Source organism: Eurypyga helias, unplaced genomic scaffold, assembly GCF_000690775.1.
Source record: "Eurypyga helias isolate BGI_N326 unplaced genomic scaffold, ASM69077v1 scaffold45132, whole genome shotgun sequence".
NCBI lineage: Eukaryota > Metazoa > Chordata > Aves > Eurypygiformes > Eurypygidae > Eurypyga > Eurypyga helias.
The window spans coordinates 1-19,795 of NW_010236240.1; the positions used below are offsets into that span (position 1 = coordinate 1).

At 40.6% G+C, this 19,795-nt stretch overlaps 1 protein-coding gene across 1 annotated transcript in view; it reads right to left on the reverse strand.

Annotated features, from left to right (window-relative positions):
• Positions 1-3,098: 3,098 nt before the first annotated feature.
• The window catches only part of LOC104506155 (tubulin-specific chaperone D), a gene marked incomplete at its 5' end in the record, with an annotated part of 83,270 nt that continues 66,573 nt past the window's right edge, over positions 3,099-19,795 (reverse strand). The window contains 9 exons of the mRNA XM_010147007.1: positions 3,099-3,285; positions 4,436-4,594; positions 6,118-6,201; positions 11,645-11,785; positions 12,638-12,729; positions 13,118-13,236; positions 15,980-16,061; positions 18,304-18,380; positions 18,800-18,862. Of these exons, the coding sequence (XP_010145309.1) occupies positions 3,099-3,285; positions 4,436-4,594; positions 6,118-6,201; positions 11,645-11,785; positions 12,638-12,729; positions 13,118-13,236; positions 15,980-16,061; positions 18,304-18,380; positions 18,800-18,862 (1,004 nt within the window). The remainder of the gene's footprint in view (positions 3,286-4,435; positions 4,595-6,117; positions 6,202-11,644; positions 11,786-12,637; positions 12,730-13,117; positions 13,237-15,979; positions 16,062-18,303; positions 18,381-18,799; positions 18,863-19,795) is intronic.

The following is a 19,795-nucleotide window of genomic DNA, read 5'->3' on the forward strand; positions in this document are numbered from 1 at the left end:
AACTGTTCTGTGACTCTATGATTCTACTTGGCACACAGATAATGTTGACATCCATATGCCACGGTCAGGTGCTTTAACATACCGGTGCATTCAGCAGAGAGTTTTGGAGCTGGCTGCTCCAACTGTTACATGACTTTGGCATCTCATGCCAGAACTCTGATATACTGCTCCGGGACAAAACCTCATATTTTCAAAATTGGTTGCTTCTTTTCTTGGAGGCTTTACTTAAAATTTCCATAATGTTTTTTAATGTAATTTTGACTCTTTATGGGGGGAGGGGAAGCACAGGACATTCTGTCCTCTAACTAAATTTTCAGTGTGGTGTAGTTGAACAATCATGAAATTATATTAAAATTATTTCCCGACCCCTGAAACGACAGGCTTCGTGATGAACAATCATGAAATTATATTATTTCCTGACCCCTGAAACGACAGGCTTCGTGAACGAGAGAAAGGATACCATTGTCTAGTTCTGATCTCCATACACTGAGAGGATTTTTTATGCAGCCACAAGAAATATGCACCACTGTGGGCCAGGTCTATAATTAGAAGATTCTTTTACACAGAGAAAGTGCCCTTTGAACCACGGCGATGTTGCAGAATGCCAAATCCCAAAGGGAATGACATCTTCTGTTTTTCCAGATTACTTCAAGTGCTTGAGCTGCGATTCTTTCAGCAACCACGCTGCCACCAGAATGTTTCTGAGATACCCCACACAGCTCATTTCAGAAAACCTCTTTAAAAAGCAAAACAAAGGACTACTCTTGCTAAATATACTGCACAGCAATTTTAACTATGGAGAAATAGCCACCGACCACTGAATTACAATAGAGCCTTTCTCCTACTCATTCTCTCCAAGATGACGTAAAGACAAATCAACATTTCAAGTCAGACTCTCTTGCAGTATATGACAATCTTCTAACTTTCTAATTTCCATGTCCACACGTGCACATGCGTATGTATTTTTTACGTGAGCGGGGGAAGACAGAAGAGATGCCAAGAACACACACAGGTTACTGCAAGAGCACATATTTCAATAATCCTTTTCCTTTATCCAAGATTTTTAAAATCTGCTTCTTTCATATGGATTTAATAGGAATGGTTCTTAGAATTTTCTATTCATGTTTTAAATCAGTCCCTGGATATTCAGCAAGAACACTACAGGCTTTGACAGACTAGCTTGAAACACAAGGCATTAAAGGCACATCAATTCTGATTTATATATCCCATTTCAAACAATAAATATAATTTAACCCACACTGTGTAATCCCAAGTGTAAGTATCACAGATTCACCATGTACTTGGAGCCTCCCTTGCACTTCTATCAGGCTCAGAAGAGAATTAGGTCATCTTCTTCCTAAAGCCAAAGCCCTTGAGAATATTTTAACAGGAACAAGCCTTTAACACTGAAGAAAAACGCAGGGTCACAGAAAGTTAGTATTTCAAAGTTGTATTTTGCAATGGTACCTGAAGAACACCGGCAGACGGTAACATGGAACCAGAAGTAACTGAACTGTCTGTGCTTTCGAAAACCACACACAACCAAAACTTTACATAAAAACAAAGAAGACACTAAAACGTTGACTAAGAATTTTCCTCTGACCTCGGCTGGCAGTCAGAGTGTCTCTCTCTCCCCAGCTTTCCTCCCTTTCTATATGTATAGGAATAACTTTGGGTTTGGTGGAGTCTCCTATAATTAACTGGGTTTGACTGAAAGCTGAGTTTCATGAGCATGTTTGCTATTAAAAAAATCTGTTAAGAGTTACATTGTCTATCCGATAATTATTGTCACAAACCAATACGCATATGTTTTCAAATTTTTAAAATAGCCGCTGCTATATAATTAGTTGCCATTTTAGAAACATTAATATTCTCAAAGTTGGTTTAAATACATGAGACTGCACAAACACCAGATTCTCAGCTACACGAAACCCAAGGGCATACGGACACCTCCTGGATCCCAAGTGCGGAGCCCCTGGCAGCAGGCAGAAGCCATCGCTTGGGCACATTCTGAACAGCTCAGCAGACAGGGAAGCGGAAGCCACAGGAGACAGGCATGGGATGGTGACCTTCCTGCTGCCAACCCAGCCGGAGCTGCTCTCTCTCCACAAAAACTGCGCTGCCCAACATCCACGGCTATTCTACCCGCCTGCTTAATCAGGCATGGCAGTCTTAATTAGAAACACTCTTAGAGACTGCTGGGGTGCTGACTCATGACCTCCTCCACCTGTTACAGGACCAGGGCAATTGAAAGATTTAACTGACGGCCCAGCGTATCTGGTACTGCTCTGCTATCTCTCTGCAGTGTCACCCTGAATCTCACTGAACCGTGTCCTGACCCCAACCGCTCACATGCTACGTGAAATAACGAAACAGTTAGAAGCCAGTTATCTTGAAACCAAGAATCCTGAACCTAGGAAGAAAACTGTGATGTAAGGGCAGAAGGACACACTAAGGCACCAATCAAGCCATGAGGATTTTGGCAGCGTAACAGACTATCAAAAGCAGGATAGAGACACTGTTCACACACAGAATCGCAAAGCTCAGAGGATTCAGATAAATGCTTGAGGAATATTTCTTTGTAATGTAACTTTTGGTATCTTCCTGGTACTTTTTTAGAACACATATCAATTTAAAATAAAATCTGAACGTACTGCTAATGCTGACTGACAACTAATACTTAACACTTTGCACCAGGCTGCAGGTGAAAACAGGGATTCGCCTCATTTAAAAGACCAATCACCTTGCATGTAGCCACAACATTTAGCAAGCTGAACGGCTCTTCCTCTGTTAACAGCTCGGAAAGGTGAGCAAATAAACACTGGAAAGGTGAGCAAACAAATGTCAGAGCTGATAGAGCCAACAGGCTGGAAGTCTCAGCTTCCATCAGGCCAGGAATTGAGAAGCAAAACGTCCTTGCTCCTTGTTTCCTGCATGCTTACTAAGTCAACAAAACAATGCTTTTAAAGATGAAAAATACAAAGCCCATCAGGTTTATAAGTATGACTTGATTTCTTTTAAAAATGTTACATCTTAAATTCTTACAACCATCCGCCACATCCACTGTAACAGACCAGACACTTCAGTCAGCAACTGCATCAGTAAGTGCACTCCCACCACGGGGGAAAGGCGCTCTGCCTCCTTACCGTTGTCTCTGTTAATCCACCCACGGACACAGAGAGACCCAAAAGCACGTAGTACTGGTATGTCGGCAAACCCAAAAGCCGGGTGATTCGAGGGAAAGCTGCTGACGCGGCATTCCAGTTTAGAGTCTCTTTCTCTGACCTGGGGGAAGGAAAAAAATAATCGGTATGTGTGCAGTGTCTTTCTTCTCCACACATCCCTGTGATAGCTCCCATCCTCAAGCATCATCCTCAATCCATTCATTAGCAAAGAAAGCCTCTGAATTACCTAAAAATCACATGAATCATTGCTCTTTAAGCATATAGAGAAAGTACTGACCAAAACTTCAGCCACTGCCAGTAAGTGCAGCCAGCTTCACAGCCTTGTTCTACTTCAGATAAGGGATTTCAACCACAGTTTCCTCTTCACATGCACTTTTCTCTACATCAAGAAAACAAGTTCTCGTCCTTGCATTTTATTCCCAGTTCTCTCCCACCAACAGCTGGTCAACAACTGACACAAAGACAGACGTATCCCAGGAAAGGCTGACACACACATCACACCACAGCTCAGTCAGGAACCTGGCAGACAGAGCACTTGGCATTACAGGAGGTTGAGATTCTGCTAACAAACAGAACTAGGACACGAAGTTGGATGTTCTTCACCCCCATCAGGTATAAGCACCATTCAGGAGTTGCTCTCACTGTTGCCTTAACTAGGAATTCCATCTTGGAAAACTACAGGAACTAGAGCTTGGTTTAAATAATACAAATCATTAAAAATTATCATTATGACCAGTCGAAGTTTTCCAGTTGAAGGAAAAAAAAAAATCAGGAAGGGGGACTGCCAATAAATTCCAGCTCTCAGATTGCGAAGATAAAATAAGATTATAAACCAGATATTTCACACTCAGCAGGATTACCAAAGCACAGCTCCCAGCAGTTCTGTTCTACCAATGGTCTCCCATCTACCACCAACACGATCTCTACCACCCACCACAAAATTGGCTGATGGGTTCTGAAATCATTGGGGTTGATCCAGAGAAAGACTTACACAGTATGGCCATGTAAGACCTATCTCTTTAGGAAGCTATGGGTTTTAACAGGAACTCCTTCTACAAGTTCTTCTTTTGAATATTTTATATGTTTCTGTGAATTCATTGGACACTTCAGTGAAATTCTTACAAACAGCCCCTCCATACACAGGTTAGACATTTCTGCACAACAATTCCACCAGGTTGCTCGTGTTAGGTATGACTGTGTGCATTATCTCTCACTTCCATTGGCTTAGGATACATTTTTCAATATATTACCTTGGAAATATCCTCTCTAGCTCTTCTCGATGGGGTATGTGTGGAACTGGAGGATGGTCAAAATGCAAAAGTGTAAGGAACACAGATCCTGCATGAGCTCGAAATTTATCTATTTTTTCAGCCGACTGTTGAGCCAGCCAGCACATAATCTGTTTGCAGCTACAAAGAAGAAAACAATCACACAGTTTAATTAGTAAAACACGTATTTAAATTTAAATTGTTTCAGAGATACCAAAAATATCCTGCTATCAAAATACTCTGGTTTAACTCTTAGTAATGAACATAAAGTAACTTCCGACATCAACAAGGTGACAACATCTTTAAAGCTCTGTCTGCCATGCATCAATCAAAAACCACCATGACATTAATGTTACACCGTATTTGATATTCACCTGCCACGTTTCATCCAAAAAGATACAAAGGTCCTTTATGGCTTGGATGAACTACGACATTTCATATGGAAACAGAGCGGGAACTCTGAGAAAAGCACATTTTCAAGCAGAAAACTGCACACGTAGCAGAGGGCAAGGTCTATCCCAAATCTCATATATCCTAAATCAATCACTTCTTCAACTCTGGGCAGTTTGTAATAATACCCTGGTTTGTCTACACTCATAAACAAACTCTCTGCTACAAAACACTGTGTTCCACACGGCCCTTTACAACTTCAGAAAGGACAACTAGTGATAGTAAAACCAGCTAGAATCCCTTCAGTTACAGCAAGACCCAGAATATTTAGAAAATGCGATCCAGCTGGCAGGACTGATTTTGTAGTTTCACGTGAATAATCTCTGTCTGCAGCGGACCAACAGGAGGAATCCCTGGATGAGTAGTGTATTCCTACAGAATTCAGTATTGTCCTTCAGAGTTCAAGCGGTTTTAAATTAAAAAAGAAATCATGTATATATTCAGCTAATGCTTGGGCATCCTTTGTCCATAAAGCAACAGCATGATTAGGCAAGTTTTGCTGCAGCTCAAGCTACGCTTGAAAACTGCTAACTACTAGGAGTACTGTATCGTGATATTAAAAATCAGAAGCTCGGTGTAAATTGTATTTTCTGCATCTCCTTACTAATAATTCTGCAAAGACAACAGAAACTAATACAAACTCATCTCCACATTTTATCACATTCCAAATGAATGATGCAATGCTCTGGATAAGCAGGCAAGTTTGGTTTTGTATATAACTGAACAATATGGCAGGCTCCACAGAGGTGGTAAGCACAGACCGAACCCCTCAGCTGCACAAGCTGCACCCAGAGGTGGGACACCCACCCCGCTTCTCTCAATTCTTCACGGAGAGGGTGGGGAGGCACTGGGACAGGTTGCCCAGAGAAGCTGTGGATGCCCCATCCCTGGGAGTGTCCAAGGCCAGGCTGGATGAGGCTTGGAGCAACCTGGTCTAGTGGAAGGTGTCCCTACCCATGGCAGGGGGGTTGGAACTAGATGATCTTTAAGGTCCCTTCCAACCCAAACCATTCTGTCATTCTAATAAGGTCAGACTCTGAAAAGCAGATACAAGATTCTCGGCATCTGCACGGGTGCAAGCTAGCTGCACTCCTCTCCACAGTGTTGTGCCACTCCACAAAGGAGTCAGTATGCAATATATAAGCAGTGCTTTCCTGTGTGGACTAGAACGTAGCTGTAAGAGAGAAGACACAAAAAGAGTAAAAGGCTCATACACGTTGGCATTGATTAACTCCGCTTCGTTCTGAACCAGCAGAAGCGTCACTTCCATTAAACTGGTCATAGCAGCTTCACGCACCCTGTTGAAACAGAGATACACTGGAGTCGTTACATCAGGATTTACTTAAACAGCCCAGCAGTTAGTTAGACACTGGTAAAAACTCAAACTAGTGAAAGCATTGACCACTGAGAGCAGCTGTCGTATTTATGTGTTTTGGGAAAAGCAGCGTGTACAGCGCTACCCCCACGCCCCATTCTGCAAAGTGAAGCCCACACTGCACTGAGGGTACAACTTGATGATGATTAGTAACATCTAGTGTAGTAATATTTAGTGTGTAAGTAGATGTATTTACACCTAAGTGCTTTGTCAGCTTCAAATAATCTTCTAAACAGGCCAACCCACATTTTGAAATTAAGGTATTTAAGCACTGTTGAAAGTGATATATTCTTGTAAATTTTCAAGCTTAATATTTCCAACATTAAAACAGAATTTTGATTCAGAACAGCTTAAATCTCTGTGTTAAATAATAATTGGTTTTATGAAAAGGATTAGCTAAAGTAACACTGTGTTCTGTTTGGAGTGCATCTTATCTATATGGTAAAGCTTTTTCTGCCTTCAAAATGTCTAAATATAACATCAATATTAAAAAAAAAAGAATTAGTGTAATTTCGATTTAAAAACAAAAATCCACACGCTTGTTTAAAGCCACATGCCTTGTCAATACATGAGTTGTTACAAGTAATTTCTTTCTTAAGACCCGGGCAGATCCTCAATTGGTGGCATGATCCTGCAGAAGAGCAGGACCAACACACTCACCACATTAGTCACTCACGGTCATGTCATTCTTTCTTAGTAATAATTAAAAAAAAAAAAAAAGAAAGAAAAAAGAAAAACCAAATATTTGAAAAGATACACCTGCCTACTGTGAAAAGAAATACTCCTGTTTCAAATTTCCAGAACAAGCTGAAAAGAGTTGCCTGTGCAATCTAAAACTGGGTGGGACATTTGTTATAAAGGTAAAAAGAGTAAACTACATCATTTTTTCTAAGTAGTTCAATACAAGCTTGGCAATCTTTCATCAGAGTATGTTTCCCTAGTTTTTCAAGCAGTATCTGACTATCAAGGATTCATGTCTAACACCTGTAGACAGATTGGACAAGTCCCAGCAAACAGTCCATCAGAAGTGTGAAGTCTGCATATGGAAAGTCAAGTTAGTTAAACTTTCCCACGATCCCATTAAAGAAAGACAAAAATTACACACCAAAGACAAGGTCTCTCCAGAGAAATGGCAATTCTCCCCATATCTTTCCATCTTAGTCAATGGTTTAGAAGAAACAGAATGAGAAAACACTGGTATTTGAGAGGCCACAAAAGTATTTAGCAGCCCACAGTTTGCTATGAGAAAGGATTCCCCTTCCCCCTTTAATCTACACGTTTCTTGATTTTGGCTGGCACTGCCAAAGCAGCGGAAAGATAATCTGGTGCTCAAAGCACATTTGGATTTTAATAGGTGTTGGCAATTTAATTTCCTCAGGTTTTCTTTGAAAATTCCCCACTTTGTAGAGTTTTGGTTTTAAATTAAGACACAGACAGAAGATAAACAGCAGGTATGGGGAACTTAAGCTGTCAGATGTGGAAGTTAACTCGAATACCTAATTATACTTCACCGGGTTCTTATCTACTTCAGTATCTCGCCTAATTTTGAAAGCAAAAAGCTCAGTGTCTCTTCCCGTCGCCGGACTCCCCACCCTATGTGGCTGCTCTGACGTTCTCTTTCAGCTTCACTTCTCTCCCGTGTCACTACTCTCTGAGCAAGAGCTCAGAGAGCTCACCTCCCTCCTGCTGCTCTGAGGGCCAGGGAAGGAGAGGGAAAGCCAAGCTCCTTCCCTAGCGCAAGCTGGAATGACCTGCTCCCGATCCTTTACTCGTTTGCATCCTTGTTTCCTCTTCTAAGCTTGAGATGTCGAGCGTGCCTACTTCCCTCTGACTTCTTGTCCCGTGGTATTACTTCCCTGCCCCGTGACCATTTTAACAACCAGGACTGAAGGCTGAGGAGTGGGGTGTCATTAGACAGAACAAGAGAAACACACACAAGTATTAACTCAGACTGGCAAGAGTAGTCTGGACTGTTTGCCCTGTGTACTTTTCCAACGCGTTTGTAAATTCCGTGGTGAAGTACCCTGCCCGAGGCTACTCAATTAAAATGCACCCAGTACTAACAGGGCACAAAGTGTCTTTCTTCTACTTGGCGCTGTAGAACTCACACCTCACTTTCTGTTCAACGACAGAGTAGTTGTAAACAGCTATTGCAACTCACGCTGGAACTGGCCAGATCGTGATGACTGAACACGACTCGGTGGAGCACAAGCCCTAAAGTCTGACAGCAGTACACATTACCCCACGACTGCCCCTCTACTGCCCCTGTCCTCTGCTCTGGTGAGACCCCACCTGGAGTGCTGCATCCAGCTGTGGAGCCCTCAGCATCAGAAGGATATTGACCACTTGGAGCGAGTCCAGAGGAGGCCACGGAGATGCTCAGAGGGCTGGAGCACCTCTCCTATGATGAAAGGCTGCGAGAACTGGGCTTGTTCAGCCTGGAGAAGAGGAGGCTCCGAGGAGACCTCATTGCAGCTTTCCAGTATCTGAAGGGGCCTACAAGGGGGCTGGGAGAGGACTTTTTACAAGGGCCTGTAGTGACAGGACAAGGGGGAATGGGTTTAAATTGAAATCAGGGAGGTTTAGATTAGATATCAGGAAGCAATTCTTCACAGAGAGGGTGGGGAGGCACTGGAACAGGTTGCCCAGAGAAGCTGTGGATGCCCCATCCCTGGAAGTGTCCAAGGCCAGGCTGGATGAGGCTTGGAGCAACCTGGTCTAGTGGAAGGTGTCCCTGCCATGGCAGGGGGGTTGGAACTGGATGGTCTTTAAGGTCCCTTCCAACCCAAACCATTCCATGATTCTATGACTGCTGGCATCTTGCACAAAAAAAAGCACAATCTCAGCTTTTCTTCCACACATGAGAACTGTTGGTTACAGGGTGTGTTATCATTGCTCCCAGTCCACATGGTGACCACAAAGGTCCTTCACAGGACCCTTTGCTCAGGCCCCTAGGGTCAGGCTGTCTAATACACAGTCCTAAAGAGGAGAATGCCACTGTAATTAACTTCTTTTTTAAAGCAAGCTTGGTGCTACCAAACAGAATAATGACACTAAAGTCAAGAGTGAGTAGGACACAATTCTAAACCAGACCTAACCAGAAATTTGAGCCTAAACAAAACGTTCCTGACTCACACAATGCACACTTGGCATCACGCCGATTACAGCAGATTTGTAGGGCTGCTGAAGCTGAATACGGCCAGTGCTCCAGAACTGGGCTGCTCTGCTTGCCGCAGGAGGAGGGAGCAAGTGACAGACTGTTTTGGCCACAGAAAGAAGGACGGCGAGCGAGGGCGAGTACACAGCCTCACAGCAAGGTACAGCGCGTGCCTGGCTCACTGTAGCCTTCCCAAGTCAGCAATCACCGTCACAGCTCACAACCATCACCAGGGAGCTCTGCCAGCTTCGCTACAGCCACAACACACGGGGTTTGGAGCCTCCGTGGCAGCAGTCCTCCATCCCTCCTCACCTGGGCAGGCTCCGCTGCCAGTCACACTACAGTGGGTGCCACTCCATCAACCCGGAAAGGGAATTACCTTTCATGTTCACACACTACTGTTGAAAACACCCTTCGAAGAAGAGGATAGTGACTGAAAAAATGCCTAAAACAGTTATTTCATGCAAACACTCTGCGAGGATACAATTGAAACTAAACATCAAAGCCCTTTGTGTGCCTCAGCACCATTAAGAGCTTCTTCAGTCAACTGGGAAATAAGGAAACCTTTTCAACCAACAAAATGATTTCTTAGTGGTACTGTTCAGGCACTCCCCCCTTCCTGCCTGGAATGTAACACAAGCATGGCCACACACTAGATGGGAGCAACCAACAGGTTGTTAATTCACAATCCTGTACATGCACCTCTGTACCCCGAGACGCTTCATACAGCTGTGGGCAGGTTAAATATCTGTTACCACGTCACTACCGTACCACACAAACACTCTCAGCCACACTGTGAAACAGGGCTGATGCTTTATGTATAGCACTGCATCCAAAAGCAGCATACATCTGCACCTTCTCAAATTAAAATTATGGATTACGACCATAAAGTTAAGAAGTCTTTGTCAAAATCAGCATTTGACTCAAAATCCATTTAGAAACACAATCTGACTCAAAATCAAGAGAGAATTTCAGACAACTGAAATTAATTAATCACATTCATTTATGCAGTGTATGGCTTTTCTGTACAAGGATTAAGTGTTACTGCTCTGAGCCTTCTACACAGCAGCAAAATGGTCATATATTTTAAACCTGCAGGTATTTTTTCTTGAATTTTGATGATATAATCCTTTTTATTAACAAGTACTATTTCAGGCTGGGCATATTTGTGCTCTTAAATACACGCAGAAAAGCACCCTGATGAGACAGTCTGTATGCTTCCTTAGTTCCTCATTTGGTCTCTAAAATCCACATTTCACACGGTTTTCTCACCCTGTCAGTACCTTATGGAATTCTCCAGGATGAAGCACAAGTAACATGAAATTTTCATTGCCGCTCTGTCTACCACATGCAAAGAGTGCGGGAACTTCCAACCAGCAAGTGATGTTACGTCCCCAGTTACAGATTCTTCAGAAATTAAACAGAAACCCGAAGAAGGACATAAGCCTTTAGAGTGCTCAGGTTCATCAATTTAGAAATTGCCTTTTCAAATCAGTGTTGCTGCAGGCATACAGAACACTCAGATGAATGCAGTATTATACACTCCAACTTCTTTACAGATTATGGGCACCGTGAAGACTGAAGAACGTCACAAAAACATGACTACTACAGACTTAATTTTCTACCTATTCTATAGACTTCACCCAAGTCTGCAGATGTATTCCTGCAGACTTATGATTTAATTATTCTTGCAACCTCATAGCCGAAATCATTGAAACCCTAAAATTACAAGACAGGCAGTAATACCACAGCACAATTTATAAAGTTTTTATCCATCTCAGTCACTCGTTTTGAAACTTTGTCACTAATACGTTATGCAACTGCTCCCTCTCCTGGCAAAAAATCCCCACAACACGAAGGCACAATAGGAGAGTTCACCAAGTTGGAGTAAATATGTTATTTCAAAGAAACACAAGTAATGTTTTAAATCTCTGTACTTTTTCCAACTAAATACATACCTGATATTCACTAAAAGAAAATAAGGTCATCTACAAAACCAGGATAAGGCTGAACTTCAGTTTAAAACCAACAAATTCTTGTCAGCCTTCCTTCTGACTTTCTACTCCTCTTCCCCCAGTGTTTCTAACATACTCAAATCCTCAAAACTTTGGAGCTATCTGTTTCTATTAGGTTTTGAAAAGACATCAGTTTTTAATTAGACATCAAACATGATAGCTAAGTTTAAGTCTCTGTTGGTAAGGCATCTTACCATCCTCCGACATCTCCTCGGCTGTCCGTGGTGTAGTCAGTCACACCATTAAGTAGTGTAGCATAAATCTGATTAACGTTATCTTTGCAGACATATTCTTCCTGGGATCCTTCTCCCTTTACACCAACTGTCTGGCAAACCCTTTAAAAAGAGAAAAAAGGAGGGAAAAAATGCAACACTAGCAAGAAGAAACATTACAGTTACATATTCTGCTGTTACTAGAATTCCCTGGACGTACAATATCCTGAACACCTGTAACATCTGCTACAAACAGTATGAAGAATATTTCTGAGCCTACTCTCTTACATGTGACATGAGGATTTCTAATTGGTGTTTGGGTTTAAAGAACACTGGCAAGGGTAAAACAACTCAACAGATAAGCAGATCAGTTTATGTCTCTAATACTACCAAAAGAAACATGCGTAAAGCACCTCTCAGTTCTCAACTCTCCTTGAAGTGAAGTAACCAAGAAGAGCAAAGGACTAATATGATGTGCATTGAATTTGATACCAACAAACCTCTTTACATTGAAGACATGTAGCATTTTAAGAGTTTATATACTGTAATACATTAACACTAACTACACTGTGCCATGCCAGCACAGAAAATACTTCTTCAGAGAAGTACAACTTCTTTAAACAAATTCAATCTTATTAATAAATTGGAAAAAAAAATCTCTTCTTCGTCCTCACTAAAGCTTACTAAGTTGCAGCCCATGAGAAAGGTGAACTTTAAAATAGACTCTAGCTATTCAATTGATCACAGAAACCACCACACCGCCAGAGCTGCAGTCCATCCTCAGATGGGTGGAAATCCTCTGAATCAAAGCTGCATTGATGGAGAGACATGCAGTCCCACACTAAAAATGTGTACATCACAGTGCAACTGATGTCAAGAATCCTGCTACAAGCTCACCACAGAAAGCAGAAGGAACAGGAGAGAGCTTCTAGAGAAAGAATCAAACCTAGACAAAAATTAAGAGGATAAACATACTTTGCAATTGCTATTAGGGCATCTCTTCTGGATTCTGCAAAGCTCACGTCTGCAGGGGAAATTAAGGTAACTTTTTTCAAACCTTCCAAAACCTGAAAACATATAAAATTTAAGATATTTAAATCCAATTGATGATAAATGTTAAATCAAGATATTGTATTAAATTGCGCTCGATCACTTACGAGAGCTGAGCAGGCAACAGTGTGTGGTTTCTCACCCAGACTAGTCAGCATGCCTCACTTTTCCCTTTGGACAAATGGCTTCTCCATTAACACTACTAAAGCAGGACTAAACTTTAATTATCAGAATCTACAGCAAGCTAAACTCATGATGACTTTCTGGAGTTACTGGACATTACAATCCAAACTCCTCTCTCAAAGACCTTTAATTATGATCATCATGATTTATTTGATTAACACCACAGGTTTCATTCAAACTGCCGTGTGCTCTCTTCTCATTACAGTGACTGTATTTTCTCACCTGGCGGAGACAGCCCTTCAGCAGAAATCTTGGAAGGGCCCCAAGAGCTCGTGAAAAGCCACAACGAATCATTTCCTCTGTGTTTTGTAGTTCTGAAACGTACTGTGTCACCAGCTCATCTAGAAAAAATACAATTGCAGAGTGCAAAGCAACTACCACCTAATTATCATTACTTATTTGGCCAACAAAAAACACTAAAACCCAACAAAACATGCCCCAAACAGAGCAGCTAGAAAATTTCATAGCTCATTAAACTAAAACACAGAATACCTTTAGTTTCCTACGTAGAAAAGATTAAAATTTTAAGATATTCACTGTTACATGTATGAATTCTTATTTTCTAAATATGAAGACAGAGTTTTAGACAGACGAATCCTAGTCATTCAGAGACAGAAAAGACCAAGTTCTCAATTTTAAAAGGTTACAATTCTTTAAAAATCTGACTAAGTATAAGCACAGAATTTCTAGGCAAACACAGGGGACCACATTCCCTTATATTTACAGGTCATCGTGTTCCATAATTAGTCAATCATTCTGTGTTAGGAACGAGATGTCTCTGGATTTGTGAAGGGAAACCCAGGATTTAAACACACAGATCATTGCTAAGCAATGAGATAATTTCATATCCCTTTAAAGCTGGGCTTTTTGCAGGACAAAGCCCAAAAAGCAGCGATCCCTCTGAAGTAGGGATCTTGCGCTCAGAACTGTGCATTGTTACATGTCAGAACGGGAACAACGGGTCTACAAACAGCAGCACAGACAGAAGGAGCAAGAATAAACTTAACTGAGCAGGGGTGAAAGAGGCTCAACGAAGAAGTCAAGCGATACAAGGAAGGAAACGGGGATGAATGAGAAAAAGAAAAACCTCAGGACTCTATCTGCATAGAGCAGACAGGTAAAGACAGTAGATAGATGAGGACAGTAAAGACTACTGTACACTGTAGCCTTTATCAGAGGCTTAACAGACAACACTGCCTTTACCAGATGTTTGTGCTGTATCAAGCTCCTCCGTAAAACGCAGAGAAAAACAAGGTACTCCAGAGAAGTTTCTAAGGACAACCAAGGTAGCTGCAATGAACACAGCTCCACTTCCAAAAGGAGTAAGGTGGTCTTAGTAAGCACTTCACTGAATGTGCACTTTTTAATCCCCAGAGAAAAAGCACTGGACATCCTCAGAAGATTATATAATTGTGCCATTGCTTACTGTCGTCTAAGGTTTAATGACTGAGCAATACTTGCTAGAGGAAGAAAGAAGTTACCAAAAGAAACTACACATTAATCATAACTCATGAATGACGACCTTTTTTTTTTTTTAATCCCTATGCAATCGGCAGGCCTCAACTAGTTCCTTGCAGCAGGGAACTGTCCAGAGGTTAGCAACACCTTCCTGTAAGCGCAACTATTGTTTAAACATTTCCAAACCACCGGAGCACAAGATAGAGTCTTGAGGCCATAGGAAGACGCAACGCTTGCTTAGACAGCAAGATGATCTTAGACAGTAAGACTGTGACAGTCCTCCCTCTGACTGATGCACATTTGAGATTGACATTTTAGCCAAATGACATAAAATTAAGACATGACAACTAGCAAATGAGCAGCTCTCTCCTTGCAACTACTCAGTAATTACGCTAGCGAGGGTAATGCAAACGTTAATATTCTTCTAAGAGTCTTCAGCTTCATAAAACAATGTGGCCTATGAAGTGTCTATAATGTTAATTCAACACAACCCATCCTAAAAGAATATTAAAAGTCATCAAAACGAAACCAGAACACATGAAGAGAAAAAATAAAACAAAGAAAAGTTGAAAACAAACAGAGGCAAAAGAAGTGAATCAGTAAAAGTGCAGTCTTACAGGGCCAGATTCAGAATGCCGAATCACTGAAGTACCTTTGATTTGGGGTTTCATTTTTATCTGTCAAGCTACAGGGAAACACTGGTTATATTTTTCCAAAAATTTCTTTTTTTCTAATTTCTTTAATCACGTTTATACCTGCTTTAACCAACTTATCTAAGGCTCCTGCATTGTCACTGAGTGTCTTCTGCACTGTAGCTTCCACGCAGCCACACATACATCAGACATTATGGGGAGGATTTTTAGTAGTGGATTTCAATCCCACAACACACAGGTTTTAATGGTCATGAAAGATAGTTTTTACTGGAACAGAGATTTAGATACACTTTTTTTTTCTTTTAAAAGATGCTTGAATGTGTAATGGCAATTTTGTTCCATGAGTGGAAGAGGCTTCAGAGCAGTACAAGGCCAAATAGAAGCACAATCAAGACAGAGCCCACCAGAGATTTTTTAGAACAGAAAAATTTCCAGCTCACAGTTCTATTCTCTAAATCATTCCAGAAAGTCTGATTAAAAATTTTGCCTGTATCTACAAACCTGACTCTATGTCCCCAGAATATCATGGCTATATCACCATGATTGCTTCAAGCACAAGCCAGAACCTGGAACCTAGACTCCAGGAAAAAACAACGAAGCTTCAGAGGCATCTAAAGGAGTAGAACATCAGAAGAGCTGCAGCCCTCTCTTGCATGTCCTGCCAGCAGATCCTCTCTCCCTCTTGATTATGACACCTGGCCAAGTTTCCCTCTCCACTTTTATAATATGGAAGAGGAAAGCAATCTGGTTTTCCTAATATTCATTATTATGGTACCTTGTATTCCCCTCTAGTCTAAAACAAGCCAAACCCCTGAGATGTTTCTGGGACTGTCAGTTGGATTTATCATTTTTCTGAAGCATTTTAAGGACCATTAAAACCAGTGATGCTCCTCCCATTCTTTCCAATAGCTCCAAAGTGCAAGTTAGGTCCAGCCCAGTATTTTCTGCCTCTACTGTAAACATGAGTCATTACCCCGTAGAGCTGGATCAGCTTCTCCCTTTGCATTGATGTAATATTCATTACACAGCGCAGCCAGTGCAGAGACTGCAGACTCCTGTAACAAAGACAAAACTGTGAACTTGATGTATTTACTAAGGTCATACTGTACTTAGAATTAAAAGCTTAAGGAAAGAGAGTGGATTTTTTAAAAAAATTCATTCCCTTCAGCTATTGACATTTACTTTCCTTTTATTTCTTCTCAATACTCGTTTGAGAACAGCTGAACAGGAAGCCTATGTAAGAAAAAAACAGATCCTACTCTTGACCATTCAAAAGTACCAGTAACCTAAATAAAGACCTTAGTAGTAATGTATCAACTATATCTTCAGTTCAGTTGAAGGGCCTCCAGGATGACACAGTATTACGAAATACAGAAGTCATCATTTCATCTTCAATATACTGATGCCACATTACTAAGAAACAAACCGTACTTCCCCAGAAAGCTACAGAAAGGAAACACAGGAAAAACAAACACCCATGGACTGAAGGTTATAGGCAAAACCCACAAAATATCAGTATCACAATCCCTGTGTCTCAATCTTAACTGGTTTAGAAAAGTACCAAAGGTTGTGTATTACCTGAACCTGCTCATCTTTAGAGTGGTTTCGGTCACCAATACAAAACACAACACCAATACAGCTGCTATTTCACAGAGCGTGTAACAGGTTTTCTCACAAAATTCATGGTGGAATTACACTTTTCAGCTAATAATATGATGCTGACTAAAATTGTGTTAAATTTGAGAGCATATGAAAACTATGCACTTTTAACTCCGTATTAATAGCAATGATACTTATTAATACTCATGTTTGCCAGGTACAAGAATTTTTAAATGATAACACAGGAATCCTGTACAGCCTGTTCATTTCTACCCTCAAAGACACCTCAGACTTGTTCTCTATGCAAAATCAAGGATGTGAAAGAAAACCAGTATTCATCTAAATAATATTCCAACTACCACAGATGTTATAGTAGCAAAATATACAGAATTACCTAATTGCTGTAGAACACAGAATCATAGAGTGATTTGGATTGGAAAGGACCTTTAAGGGTCATCTAGTCCAACCCCTCTGCAATAAGCAGGGACAACTTCCACTAGATCAGGTTGCTCAGATCCTTCTCTTAGGAGAGTTGTTTTTACCTTAAATGCAGGGTTACACTGGCAGAGTACACTCTATGTCAAAAAAAAAAATTACTTTTTAATGTCTTAAGCATTGCCCTTAAAATTATTTCTCTCTAGAATACATACAGAAGCAAGGGAGAATTGACATTTACTAAGCATACTTGGCTCAACATTAATTAGTGTTAACCAAACAAGCCAAAATTCTCTAAAGTCTGTCTCTAAATTCTTCTAAGCTTGGTTTAGAAGTTCCAGTAATAAGACATAAAAACTCTTTGAATAAATCGCTAACGCCAAAGGAATATTCCAAGAATTCACATCTCATCTTCTAATTTTCTTCAGTGATTTGGATACATTCTAGTCTACTCTGTCTTCCAAGAAGTTACCAGATACCTGCAATGGCTTTTTATCTTATTTTTAAAAACTAACAAAATGAACACAACATGTTATATTCAAATTGTCTCTGTGAAGGCTACAAGCTCTAACAGGGCAGACAAAAATTGTCTTTAGAGTTTGGTAGAGCCTCTAAGAGCTGTAGTGGTATTACTTGGGGAAATCAAGGCAAATAACTGGAGATGTTAAGATCATACATAAAATGGCATCAAACGCATCCATCAATGGGTTTAATATTCAGAATTAAGAGGAGCTCGAGAGCACTGTAAAAGGATTTGCAACAGAGTTTAATGGAAAATTTAAGAACGTTGCCCTGAATAACTCTGGTTGATCCCACCCATGTTCTCACTGTTAACAAACACGCCCTCAGGACATCAGGCCTGAGGACACCATCCAGAGATTCTTTTTCTCACAGAAGTTGTCTGAAACTACCAAAATCAACATGTCTTAAGTCCTACAGCTACACAAGAAGAGAAGCACCGTATCAGATGTATATGTCACCTTACAGCCAACAGCAAGTACCTTCAACCAGCCCACCGTCACTGCCAGCACCTGCCAACAACCCTGTCCCACAGGTACAACCCTTGTGATAGCTGTTCACGCGTTAACCTAGAAGGTCCCTTTGAAGCTTGAAGAGTTCAAATTTTCTTTAAAAAAAATTCTTAAGAAACAACCATTCACGAACCAATTAGATTCCATGGAAAATAATCCACCAACGAAAAGCAAAAAATATTTCTCATTCTGTGTTTAATGTGACCACAGGAAGAAGGAGGAACTACTGTACCTTTATATGCTGCCGTGCAGCAGTTGAAATGAGAGGGAGGCTTCTTAGACTGTCATTTATTAACCACTGCCAGCCACCTGAAACAGCATGGAATGTAACTGGTATTAACTTTTCTGAGCTTCAACATTCTCCGTATCATTTTTCAGGAAGACCAGCAATTTTATATACTGACATATTTTCTTTGTTTTCCAAAATAAACAAGGTTGTGATTCTCAGTGAGTATAGCTATTCTAGGCTGGTTTACAATATTCACAGCACAAACACTGCGTCTGGTAATGCTGAAACCTGACAGGAAAAAAACATTAGGAACCAACTACAAAACAAACAAATAACATCACCAGCTGTTGCAGTGCCTGTGTATCTTTCTGGCATTTTTTTTATCTGTTAGGCCACCCAACCCTGCCAATCCTGCTTCTTTGAAAAACATTATTCGTTAATATTTTCGCTTAATGAAAAACTACTAAGGTAATGGAAGGTTATTTAAAATAGGACGTACCGATTATTGGATCTCCTCTAAATGGCATTTTTGATAGCGACAACTTTTCGATTAAAGTGCAGACTGGAAGAAAATAAATTTGATAACTGAATAAATACAAAAACTGGGAAACTGCAGCAATTTTGAAGATACGATCATATCAAGTTACATTAGAAATAATTTTAAATTGAAAAATATTTGCAAATTGAAGTCCAAAATATGCAAAATTAGAAATTAAAAGAAAACTACACTTGTGACAGGCAAAAACCCTCCTGTGCAGCAACTGTTCTCTGACATGAGTTAGTCCCATCAGTCATGCAAATCCATTGTTTGCTGGTATATTTTTTCCCCTCTGTCATTTAAGGTGCATATGTACATATTGGCCTTTCTCTTTCAACACAGTCTGTAAATGGCTCTGGAGTACTGTTGATAGTAAACTAACTCAGGCAAGTTAGTTGATAGTAAACTAACTTGGGCAACAGCAACAGCCACTAACAAAACTATTCAGATATAAATGAAAGGTTTTCCTACTTCTTATTAGCATTTTTTTTTTGGCCTTCATGGAGTGGCATCTGTTCACTGCACAGAACTAGGAATATAAAACTGGATGTAGTTTTATTTCCTTTGACACTCAGAATACAGGAAAACGTAATTTTCATAATTAAGTCTTATTATTTTAAACCTACAAATTTAAATCAGTTCTACGCTTATAAAACCACTTTCAGAATAGTATGTTTTTAGTGTTTCAGGGCTTTTTGGGGGAAGGGATTAACACAGAAAACACTGCAAGCCTTTACTATACAACAGATTGACCGCGTTGCTCAAATGAAAACTCCGCGCTTAGGGAATACACTGCCTTTCACTTCCTGGCAACCAGTTCAAGTAAAACAGATCAGTCTACATCCTTACGCACTCTATGACTGCTTTAGAGTTGGTAGAGAGGCAGGAGAGAGCAGAACAAGCTACTATATAATGCCACCTTTTTGATATCCTCTCCTCCCACAATTTAATCTTTGA